The sequence below is a fragment of the Pezoporus wallicus genome, unplaced genomic scaffold (assembly GCF_028554395.1).
Source record: "Pezoporus wallicus isolate ANWC-B61680 ecotype Strahan unplaced genomic scaffold, APGP_CSIRO_Pwel_v1 contig_8705, whole genome shotgun sequence".
NCBI lineage: Eukaryota > Metazoa > Chordata > Aves > Psittaciformes > Psittacidae > Pezoporus > Pezoporus wallicus.
This window is the reverse complement of record NW_026638439.1, coordinates 2,340,812-2,353,390: the sequence shown is the minus strand read 5'-3', so window position 1 is coordinate 2,353,390 and position 12,579 is coordinate 2,340,812. Positions and strand designations below refer to the sequence as shown.

General features: G+C 44.5%; 1 protein-coding gene across 5 annotated transcripts in view; it reads left to right on the top strand.

Annotated features, from left to right (window-relative positions):
* Window positions 1-12,579, top strand: part of SPNS2 (SPNS lysolipid transporter 2, sphingosine-1-phosphate) — a 126,095-nt gene that overhangs the window by 96,609 nt on the left and 16,907 nt on the right. For 4 of the 5 annotated variants that reach the window (XR_008972318.1, XM_057410727.1, XM_057410723.1 and 1 more), the window contains exon 10: window positions 2,891-2,989. The exons of the other annotated variant lie outside the window; for it this stretch is intronic. Coding sequence is in view for 3 of the 4 variants with exons in the window: in XM_057410727.1 (XP_057266710.1) it covers window positions 2,891-2,989 (99 nt within the window). In the remaining variant the exon portion in view is untranslated. The remainder of the gene's footprint in view (window positions 1-2,890; window positions 2,990-12,579) is intronic. 5 annotated transcript variants of the gene reach the window in all.

Genomic DNA, 12,579 nt, shown 5'->3' with positions numbered 1-12,579 from the left:
CCTCTCTGCCCATCCTCTGTGCTGCCTGCCCCTGAACCTGGAGTCAGAGATGAGCCAGGACAATCCCATGGACTTCCTCCTCAGCTGCTGTGGCTCTTCCACCTCCATCTTCTGTGGGATGTTCATGGCCTGGTTTGAATTTAAGTCTATTTTGGTATCAAAATGCCCATTGAGAGCTGTAATTTACTGCTCTCTTCCTAGAACAGTAGATAGCGTTTGCTACCAGCTACTTCCTCTCCATCAGAATAAAATGCTTTTTAAGTAGGGATAGGGTGGATATTTTTTGGTGTTTCGGAGATGCTGTTTTAAGCCTTTTTTAGTTTCCAGTATCCTTTTAGAAGAGGAGGAAAAATGTCATGTTCATTTGCTTGCTTGGTTTGGGGTTGTGGAGGTGTTTGGAACTTGAATTCCAGAGTAAGTTGACTAAGTTTTGGTATTTTCTAGTGCCAAACCATACCAGTGCTTTCAACCATCAGTAACTTCTTTAACTAGGCACACTGAAATCTTGCTGCAAATTGTATTGATACTCGCAAACCTGTATGTCTGCTTAATACACGGACATGTAGAATTATGGCTGATATATGTGTGTATTCATGTGTATAAAGAAACACATATATGCACACACACATATGATGCAGGTGCCGTTCAAATTTCTTTCTCTAACTGGCACTAATTCACTACCACTCCCTGTAAATGGTAAGTTTTTAATAAATTTACCATTTCCTTTATTATTTTGCTAAGAGAATGGATAGAATCTAGAACCAGGCTTTCTTCTCCAGATTTGTTAGCATAAACTGCATAGAAATTAAACTATTTTAAGATTAAAATCCCGTTGTCGCAGATATACACAACTCTGAACTCTTGCATTAGGTAGAATTTCCCTTTATCTTTCTCAAACAGCTCTTGCAGAATACTTCTCCACTGCATCTGTGTGAGCTGGGGCCAGGTGGGAAGAAGGACAACAACTCACTCTTGATTTTACTTTGCTTTCATTTTCTTCTGTCTAATCTGTCCAGGTTGCACCCATTACCCTGCATCTTTGGGGAATGGTAGTGAATTGTGCAGCTCGTCTGCTGTTTCACAGTGTGACCTTCAGTACTTTTCTGTGTCTCTAATCAAGTCTAGACCTTATTTTCCTCTCGGGATTTCTGTGAGCCTTCGAATCTGTTTTGAGCTCCTGGATGCCAAAGGAGGACAGTGTCTAACATCCGTAGCCAGGTGACTGCTCTGGTTCTGATCATCTTCTCCTCGCCTGTTACACAACAGGAGTTTAACAGGGTACCCATTTAATATGTGGCATCAAAGTGCATTAGCACTGTGTGTTTGCAGCTTTGTCAAACCAGTAATGAAAGAACTGGCAGGTCATTCTGCAAGCACATGGTAAAACCCTAAGGAAAAGCATTTAATCTAATTTTGCCCATCACTGGTAATTGCCTCTGCTTGGAATGACATGATCATTCTAAACAGGCATCAGTTCTCTTCTAGTCTGGATCTTCTCAACACTGTTTTTTTTCTATCCTTTTCTTCATGGTTTTTTTTCATCCCTTTCCCTAAAAGAAAATGCTGAAGCATTGAAACAATGCTTCAGCTTCTGTGCCCTGAGGTACGCTGCCATTGAGCCATGAGTTCTCCCTACCCCGGTCAGCCAAGGTAAATGAATCTCCATGTATCTCTAGCTGGGGATATGCCAGTCCTGAAATGTCACATTTGATTAATAAATGATTTCAGGAAGGGATGGCAAGAATGAGCTGAAGTCTGGCAAGGCTAAAGAAAGACGAGAGGAAGCCCATCAGAGTGAAAGTGGACACATGATCTACAAATAGCTAAACCAGAGTAATTTCTGGTAGGGTAGATGGCTCTTCAGAGCAACAGGAAGAGGCGCAAGAAGATTCAGTGCTTTCAAGTGGCAACAAAGTTCACTTGGATTCAGAGACCTATTGAATTCCTCATTACTTACTGCCTTTAAATCAAGACAGGCTCAATTTGTAAACCAGGATATGTGGACTTGACACAGATATTCATAGCTAGCTTCTTTCCCAAGTTTTATGCAGGAGACAATTACTTTTTTCTGCTCCTAAATGTGTGTTATAAAATCAAGGTCATTCCATAGGACGAGGGGTTGCTCTCATCCCCTTCCGTGGTTAGGGCTCTGTTTTCTGTGAGCTGTGGCCCTTTTAATAGGGAACTAACTTGTGTTTTGCACTGATCCTGTGTAGTCAGACTGATTCTGACCTGGCCAAGGGTATCATGTCCCACTGGAGTGGAGACCAAATTACAGTATCTTGTCTGTAGAAATATTCCTAATGTGTCTGCCACTTTTGCCAAGTGGAACAGCAGAGTTTTGATAATCGAGTGGCTCGAGATGGAATGGGAGGGGAGGATGCAAATTTTGTACTGATGTGAATTGCGTATGCTCCAAGAAACAAAATGACCTCTTTGTTATGGAAAACCCCACAAAATCCCAGGTTACAGCAAAAGCCTCTTTTGGAAGGCTGGTGGTGCTGAGCAAGTTACGTGCTGCAGGCAACCTCAGACTTCACTCTCCCCATCAGCCAAGCAAAATAGAGGCTGAGAAGCAACAGCAAAGTGTCTCGTGATCAAAGCTGTTGGTCAGACTCATGCATTCAGTGCTGCTGAAAGGAGTGCAGACCAGGCAGAGCTTCCTTCCCTCAGCACCAGCCATCAAGAGTGTTAGGAAGCTAGGAAGCGTAGCTCAGCTCCCCATTGCTTGAGCCACCCATAGACCGGACAGTGGCTTCATCTGCCAGCAGGGTCAGGGGGAGCTTGTTTACTTTGCCCTGACCAGGGTATAAACCTGAGCAACACAAGACAGTTGAACAGGTTCTTACTTCGGTTTCCTTATGCACTTGTTTTTCTTTCCCCTTTGCAGTATGTGGTCATTCCAACACGCCGTGCAACCGCAGTGGCCTTGCAGAGTTTCACTTCACACCTCCTGGGAGATGCTGGCAGTCCTTATCTGATTGGATTTGTAAGTGCTCACAGCAGGTTTTGGCAGGGTTGTTTGCCCATGTTTAGTTTTGTTTATTAACTGCTTATCTAAAATGCCAAGCTAAACCATGCAGGGGAAGGCAGGCCTGTGTTTACCAGCACAATGGGAAGCAACTTTTATCCATGCTTATGTTGTTGATGAGCTGCAATTTAAACCTGGAAGGACCACATAGGCACAAGAAGTGAGCTTCTAAATCTTTTTAGCCTAGGGCATTTGTAAAGCTTATAGACATGTAAAGGGAGAGTGGTTGCTTCTGTGGTGTGGACACAGGTCCATTCGAAATTGGATTGGAACACTCTTATGTGTGTATTTGACTCTTAATTTGGTCTCATAAACCAGATATCTATTTATGGGTAGGAACATGCAGCTGTTCTGACTGCTGATATTTTGAACCTGTTTTGTATGATAAGAAATGATGGGGTAAATCCACAGCAGGATGGGTGTGTATGTTTTGGATTATTAGTATCCCTTTCTGGCATGTATGCTTTGGGTTTTTATTAGTAGTATTCCTTTCTATAACTGGTGCAGTTGTTGGCCTTGGTTTTAGTGGAGATCTGTCTTTTGGTGCCACTATCATCCCAGTGCAGAGCAAAACAAAAGACCCTGCTCCAAAAGCTAGCAATCAGAGAACATTCGGAGTTGGAAATACAAGGCTTGGAAAATTTAATGAGGAAAAGAAGTCTAAATGTCCCGGGATAATTTCTTTCTCTTGCACCCTTCTGTGGAGTTCAGCGCATTGAGTTTCAGAGAACACAGATCATCATTTGTAAAATATAGTAGCTTACATGTAAACCCAAAGTGGCACTGCTCATGTTGTGCTGGAGGTGCTACAGTTTTCCAGTGGTGTATCTGGTGTCTTCACTAGTCCCGTCACCTGAGAGGCAGAACTTTGATGTGCTCTTCCAGCTCAGTACTGCTGTGACACAGCTGCTGGGGGCTCTGGACCTATTTTTAAACAACACCCCCCATCATTTCTTGTCTATTCATTGCATGGATGCTGGTGTGTGTATCGACTCGTAATTGTTTATATATATTTAATTTTATATATTTTATATATATATTTAAATGTACATATTTATTCTTGAATGGCAGCTCCCAGAAGTGATACAGTTGCTCTGTAGCCCTCTTAAGTGTACAAAGGAGACAGATACAGATAAAGCTGAATGGACCAAAGAAATGAGAACTGTTTTAAGAGAATCAATATGTACAGTTTGGTTTACTCTTTGCTAACCTCAGTGTTCTGGGTACCCAGGAAGAAATGATCTTGGTTTAGGAATGATTTGAAAGTGGCAAGAACAAAGGAACCAGTGGAAGCAGTGCTTTGTGCAGGGCAGGGGACATGGGGAATGGCAAGTAGGGGAATGAAAAGAGCAGAGCAGCATGCTCAGAAGGTGGGTGCCAGTGATGAGAGGCAGGTCTGAGGTGCCTCAGATGACCCCACTGCATTTCATTCTTTGTCATCCCACATTAGAGGGCTGTCTGGGAGGAATGGTGAGGACCCTGAATGGTTGCAGTTAATCTTGAAAGTTGCCCAGGGATCTGTAGTGTCACAGGTCAAAAACTTCGGTTGTAGGAAACGATGTGCCTTGCCCTTCTGGTAGTCAGAGATCAAACAAGTTGTGAGTTACTTAAGGATGCCTGCCTGAAATATGCTTAACCTCAATTTAATGCCTGCCTTAGGCTTTCTTTAGACTGGGAAAATATTAATTATGATTTTGAATTATTCTAATGCTGTACATGTTGGGCAGTTCTCATTTGGGAGGAGGCTACTCAAGTTCAATCTCTGTGGCAGGAGAGCAGGAGTGAAGTGTTCATGCCACAGAAAGCACCATCATCCATCTCTGTAGCCTCTGGGCTGGCTGGGCTGACTCATGCTCCCAGCACTACAGTGATTGAAAGATCAGCTGCTTTCACATAACACAGAGAAACAAATAGTATTCAGAGTGAAAGGACAAACAGCCAACTTCTCCACCAGAGCTAAGACAAGCAATCACCTTGGTTGTTAAAACTTGCTGGTGTTTGTCATTGGAATTGTCTGGCTGTTGTGGGATGGAGACCTTTATACAGCACTGACAGCTCACTTGGGCAGGCTACAGAAGCAGCCTGAGTTATGATTAGTATTTTCAAGGCAGTCGGTGGAAACTAAGCTACCTGCTCCTGTTGGCTTTAAGGGAAATTTGGGAACCCAGTTCCCATAGTCCTTCTGGGAATCCCCATCCACTCACACTGCTGTTATTCCAGAGCCACCATGAAGCAGATCGAGAGAAGAGTGTAGGTCTTGAAAGAGAGAGGCAGAAGGCAGGATAAATTGGATGAGCTGCAATAACAGGCATGGTCCAAAGCAGTGAAACCCAGCTCCTGATGCCTCAGGGTTCACCTGAGATCCTGAGGATACACCAGTTCTTCTGACTGCTTACAAAATGCACCTGAAGCTCCCTCCCTAACTGAGCAGTGTTTTGATCAAATATGGCTGGAATCTTGCCTAGTTTTGGTGAGTTCATGGTGAGATTCCCTCTAGCAGTGCTCTTAATAAGGAATCAGCCGCCCATGTCCTTGTAGGACTAAGCTGTCGCAGGCGGCTGGATACCAATAAATGCTTATATTGATCTTATAATCCTCATGTAGAAGGTACGTAACAGCTGCAGCCTCATGTGTGTGACTGCTCCCTCGCTCCCTGGTGTGCCACAGAGCTGAAGGTCAGATTCAGATTTTTCTTTAATCCTCCTAGTTCCAATGCAGGTCAGCTCCTTGCAATCACCCAAAGCACCAAACACGTTAGTTTTTAAAAGCTAAGTGAGAAGAAGCATGTATGTATGGTTATTTTTCACGTCTCTTTAAATATTGATAACTTTTATCATGGTAAAAAGGCTTAAGACTGACTTACAAAGAAGTTCTACAAATGCAGTTTTAGGGTGGCAGCTATAATTTGCATAAGGTTTTACTACTTGCCAAGCACTGGGATCAATTACTATAAATCAGTGCTGCCTATTCATTCACAAATAAGACTAGGCATTGCTGGAGTACTTCATTAGATGAGACAGTTTTATTTCTAGATAACTGTATGTTTTTCAGGACCTTTGTGATAACCTGCAGAGTTTAAATAATTCCCATTTAATGACTTGGACTGTGATTTCCTGCTTTATCCTTGAGATAGTCAGTGAGAAATTTCACCTCTTCAGCGCATTACACCCAAGTACCTTTAGTACTTTTCTGTCTTTGAAAGGTCCCACTATGCAGACATGGTTGCTGAAGCACAGAACAGTTAAGAGAAATACCCCAAATCCTACCACTCACATTGAGTATCAGATAGAAGTCTTCTAACTGCTCTTCCTGTGCCTCAATACCTAGGCAACATTTCAGGCTTAGAAGAGCTGAGTGGAGGCAACCAGCAACAGAATGTGAAGTGCAGTTAACCCTTCTCAGGCTGTATCATAGCTTCAGCTGTTTGTATTATTAATTCTAGTTATATCTTTGTGGCCTTTCAGAATTAAGTAGTTGTGAGACATGCCAGTGAGCCTGCACCCATGCTCCTCTGTGCACATGCACATCTTCCCTCCTCATGGTTTATGATGTTCCTTTGCACAAACAGCAGTCTCCTTCCACTCACTGATGTACTCTTGCTTCAGGAAAAGCAAGAGCAGGCAGTGATTTATTTCTTTTGAAGCTGTGCCTTGGCTCTTCTTTCCTTCCTTTCCTTCCTCCAAGTCTGTAATTTGTTTCCCATCTGAGCACAGCAGTGCTCTCCTCTTCCATCCTTGACTTGCTGTGATGAGAAATGGGCACGGACTCCAGCCTTTGTTCTCCCTACACGTGCCAGGAGAATTGCTGTTATGGGCACACACTGCCCTTGCTGCTCAGGTGCTGTCATCTCTCCTGTTAGCTCCCTGATTTATTAATTAATTTCTTCCTCATCTTCCCTGTGCAACCACCCATCAGGTCTAGGGATTGAAACCTGTCTGTACCTGCTTGTCACCTGGCAACATCAGTGTCTGAGGATGGTGTTTTAAAGTGCCACAGATCAGCTCTCCTCCACCAGCACCTCTTGATGGGCTAAAAGCTACTCCCTGTCCCCCGCTGCTGGTGGTTCCCGCCTGGCCTGACCTCCTTGGCTACTGCTGCTTCAGCTTTGCCTGAGGGACGTGACCTCCAGTTGCTCCTGCCAGGCAGCTGCAGGACAGGGTGGCACGGTCTGACAGCTAGGCTCTGTGAGAGGGGACCCAAATCACACTTCTGGGTGCTGAGGGTCATGCAAATAGCAGCATCACCTAAACTGAGGGGTCTCCTCTTGGCAGACCCCAGGACTGAATGCCGTGTTGGGTTGCAGTGCCAGGAATGGTGGCTCACCACAGCAGAGCTCACCAGTGTCTCAAGAGGCATCTCCTTTTTGAACAGCCTCCTTTAGAAAAAGGGGTCTGAGCATGAGGGACCTTGTAATTACCTGTAAGCAAATTTGAGCTGTTCTGGTTTGAAGGGTTTTGTGCTGCTCCTGGTATGACCTGGAAAAGAACGTGAGAATAAGCTTACCACTTTTTACCCTTCCTTTTTCTCCCTTCCCCAACTTTCTTATGTGAGTAGGTTCATAAACTAGATCTAATGAGCTACTTTAACAGTGAGGATGTTAATGACCTTCCCTTAGCAAGCAGTTAGCAGAACAGTGTTAATTATGGCTGGTGCAGAGTATCAAGGAAAGCAGACCAACATTTATTAGGGGTAACTCAAGACTGGAGTAAATGTAGCATTTAAGATACCTCTATAATGAAAGTCATAACTGAAGGTGTAGATTTCACACCTTCTTGTCCCAGTTAGAAACAGCCTTTTTGTGGATTTGGTTTCAAAGGTGTTTACCCATCCAAGTAAATACATATGTGTAGAAAGAAGTCCTATATGTAAAGACTTGCCTGCCTGAGGAAGTGGAATTAATGTATTATGGTTTAAAATTTGTATTCTATGGTTGAAAATGTTATGGCTACTTTAGTGTATATCTGTGCTTACAGTGCTTACTGTGGAATAATAGTTTTTCCAGTTTAGTTTGCTGGATTAAAACAGGCCACAGCCTGTTGGGGCTCAAATCCACCAGTGCCTGAATTAAAAGTGGAATGAAGTGTATCATTGTGATGTGATGCTGCAGTCTGGGTGTTTGTCCCTGTCTGGCCTGTGCAGCCATTCCTCAAATATGGCCCATTATGTGCTTGCTAGTGATTACAAAGTACTGTCTCTTCTGCCAGAGCTGGCTGTGAGATGAACATGAGTTCAAAAAGGCAAGCATATCCTGTAACAACAATGTGCAAGTTGTTCTCCTAGCATCGCTCTCTGCTTTATGGTCTGCCAGGGGGTATTCCAGTGCTGATGTGGGATTAAGGCTGCAATGGAGCTCTCTGTCTTGTTGCCTTTTGCAGCATGTTTGAGCAACCTGGTCTAGTGAAGGTGTCTGCTCGCAGCAGGGGGTTGAAACTAAATTTAAGATCCCTTCCAACCCAAACTGTTCTATGATTCTATGTCACATGTTCTAACATTTATAGTATATATGAGTGTGTATTGGCAGCATCTTCCATCACCTGATGGAGATAGCAGCTGAGATGTGGCACATATTTATGGTTCTTATCATTCTTTCTTTACCCAATGCCAGCTACTTGGCTGCTGTGCTGTAGCCCCATGGTATCACTCCTGCAGAGATCTTCCCCTGCATTCAGGCTGTGCATGACGCAGGCTGCAGTGGGCAAAATGGGACTTGCCCTTGCAGTCCAACATCTGATGCACATAGGTCAGGGAAACACTGAGGAAGAGAACCCCCGGCCCCTCATCCTTATTATCTCTTTCTTCAGGCAGTAACTTTTAAGTTGAGGATTTCTCTGGTCCGGGCTGAGCTGAGTAATTAAAAGCCTTTTTCATAGTGCAGGAAAGGCCAAATCTTTGACATGGCTGTCAGCTGTAAAAAAAAGAGGGGGAATTAAGCACCTGGAGACCAATCCACATAGGATTTATCTCATCATTGCAATGAGCTAACAAGCTGCCCACTTGTGATGACTCAGCAACAGACAAGGTTTAAGCCTGCGCTGAAAACCCGAATGACTTCCCATATACCAAACACTCTGTGCCAAGGGCTCACAGCCTGTCCAGACCTGCTGTGCACCTGCTTCCTGTGCCTCTGGTTATAAGTGCAGGTTCTCTGTAGTTTTGATAAACAGAGGTTTAAAGTATCTCGTTAAAGAAGGCCCACAAATCCAGAGCTCATCGTGGTGTCACTCAAGTGTTTCAAGCTCTGTCCCATCTGCTCTGTCACTCCTGTGCACTAAAATCTCATTAAATAAGTGGTTTCTTCCTCTGCGCTGCCAAGGACCCTGCACACTCCCAATGCAGAAGCAGTGCAGGAATCCCTGCTGCGGGTACTGCTGGGGCAGACTTGGGTACCGGTACCAGCACCAGGGCAGGATATTGATACTGTCACCAAGTATCAAATGAGTTTGTGATCACAGACAGGCACAATTAACAAGACGTTTTGCTTTTTTTTCCTCTCCAACATCCAAACATGCCAAGGTTCAAACTGAGTAATTTTAGACTTTGATTTCTTTTACCTTTCTGCAGTTTTCTGAATGAACATAATAAACTAGTCAGGTTTACTTCCTTTTTGTATAATGTGTTTCTCATGCCATTTAGCACAGTACAAATGCTTGTGCTCCCCCACAGCCTCAGTTTACTTTTACTTTACAAAATGCCTTATTTTTGTTTCTAGTCTTCGTTTGCATTCATGTTCGATGTAAAAAGAAATAAATCAAAGAAACCTTTCACATGCATCTCTGAATTCAGAGTGGGTGAACCCCAAACCACTGTGGTGTTACAGGGACCCTGAAAAGGAAGGAGCCAGGGAGAACCTGGCTTGTATCAAGCTGGTAATGATGCAAATCAGGTGTTTGTGCCAGACGCTGCAGTGCAAACATCATTTGTGTAGCAAGACTCGTGCCCAAGAGGCAGTGTCAGAAATGCAGAGAAATCAAGCAGCTGCAGAGGAATTGAGCTGTTTGACTCAGCAATGAGACAGGGGAGATGGAACGATCGTTTCAAAGATGTTGTCACTGTTACATTGTCTAATTAGTAAATCAGTTGGATTTAACCACTCATGCTGGTGAGGAGGGACAGGGACACAGAAGCAAGACGTCTTCCTAGGGCCTGATCGGTTGTTATATCAGGGACCTGTCTGGTGTTCCCGACCACACAGCACAGGCTTCCCAGGGAAGGTAATGGAGTTTCCCTTTTTCTCTTCATTGTCTTCTGCACTCAGATTGAGACACAACCAGAGATTCTGGGCCTCTGGATCATGCCCACTGCAGCTGTATTGTTTGTCCTCCAGAAAGTGAGCCTTATCTCTAGCTGGACTCCATCCAGTTGGCTGCCACTGCCTGAATACAGGCTGTTTGTATTCTGTGGTAGAAGTGCCATGAGCTAAAGTTTATTTAGCAAAGTCATTCCTTTATTCTAAGATCTATTTTACACAGGGAGGGAAAAGACAATGTGAACTTTCGCAGCTAGGATGTTATCAAAGACTTCTGATTAGGCTGCAAAGCAGCAGTAGGATTTTCTCATTGATTTTCCACCCCCACATCTTGGATAAACGTTTGGAAGGTTTTTTGCCACCTACCAATTGGCAGAACAAAGAAAGGAATCCCACACACGGCGCCGGGTGGGAGAACTGGCACTGCTGTGCGTGCAACCCTCGCTTGTTCTTACTCATGATAGAAGACACCCAATATGATGCTAGGTTAGGTCTTGCCAAATCACAGTTAGACAAATCAGGATGTTGCCACTGCGAGGGGCCTGGAAAGTCAAAACCTGGCAATACAGAGCAGAGCATTTGGCAAATAGTATGTCATTCTTGGAGCCCAAGTCTGTAATTATGTCTTGTGCCCTCTTGAAAGGAGATGCCAAAGTTCTAGTCTTAGCAGGTGGCTTGTAACTGCATGGAACAAACCAAGAGGGAATAGTAGCTCCTAAGTTAACAGCAAAAACATAAATGTGGGTCCTGATAAAGTTCTAGAGATGAGATGCAGACATGGATGAGGGAAGACAGATGAGAAAGCCCAGCTGGCTTGGTGGGAAGAACTCTCTCGATGGGAGGAACACTGCTGCTTCTGCAGTGTGCTCTCACAGAGTATGGGGTTAAAACTGGAAAACACAGCAGATTCAATATTAACAAGATTTGTTGGTATAGAAGGTCAACGTGATGCTATGGAGGGAAGGTGTGGGGCGAGCTGCATTGGGAGCTCTATTTGTTGGAGACTTTGTTTTCAAAGCTGGTTTTAGCCTTTAATGTCATATCATCCATAAGAGAAAGCAGTTGGGAGCACATGCCTGGCTTTTCATCCTCTGCTGCTGATTTATCATGTCAATTTGTCGAGTGATTTATTGGCTGATCCTTTTGGAGGATAATTGTATCCATTTCCCAAAATGAGAAGTGGTTTAGAATTTCTATATTTATTTCAGAATGGCCTCAGTTCTGGCTGTTGCACATAGAGGGGCTGATTCAGTGCCAGGTTTTGGTCCATAATGAAGAACTGGGGAAATGTTGGGAATTAAGGTGTCTGGATCCAAGAGAGAATAAATCACCAGCTGATGTCCGTGTCTCTGGGGGCAGTGCACGTTCTGCTAATTCCCTGTGGCTGCGTTTTCACATTCAAGTCGTGTTGCTATTTTCTGATAAGTCTCTCAGACCAATCGCCTCTGTTACTTGCCTTCAGTCTAAGGACTTCAACCATCATTTCTCACAGAAGACTGGTTCATAACACTATTGTTTTTCCTTATGTGTGTTACTCCCTGTGACTAAAGTCCTCTGTGAGAGGTCAGGAACACTTCCTTAACTATATCCCAAGCACCGATATTTTCTTCTCCTCCTTTCTAGGGCAGGGAATGAAATGGAGAATTCTGGCTAAAACCCTTCAGTTCTTCCTATAGAGGCGCTCTTGCCCAGGGAAGCTGCTGCTGCCCCATCCCTGGCAGTGTTCAAGGCAACACTGAAGCAGCCCTGGTCTATGGAAGGTGTCCCTGCCCATGGCAGGGGGTTGGGAGTGGATGAGCTTCAAGGTCCCTTTCAACCCAAACCATTCCATGATTCCAGTGTTTATTCGCTTTTCTCTACTTGAGGATGCCCCATCCTGAAAGACTTCTCTGCTCTTTTGTGTGCAGTGGTTTCACCTCCAGCATCAGGCTGGCCACCGCTCCTTCCCTTCCCTCCCGCAGGAGCCAGGCTGAGCTGGAGGACAGATATTAAGGCACAGAGACCACCAGTGCTCCAGTCTCCCCACTGAGGCACACTCTGCAACCTGTCCATTGGACACCCCACAGGTGTTATCCTCCTGTGACCTCCTATTGTGCTTGGCCTCTGCTGGAGCATCTCTTCACACACTTTTACCTTCCAGGGGCTACAGCTGCAGGGCTGTGAATAGGTGATTTCTCCTGCCTGTGACATTTTCTCACTCGATTGTCAAGATTTAAGCCTGGAATGTCAGATTTTGCTTGTAGTTTGTGTCTGATGCCACCTCTTTCATTAGCAGTAGTATGGTGTCCTGGGTTCAGCTGCT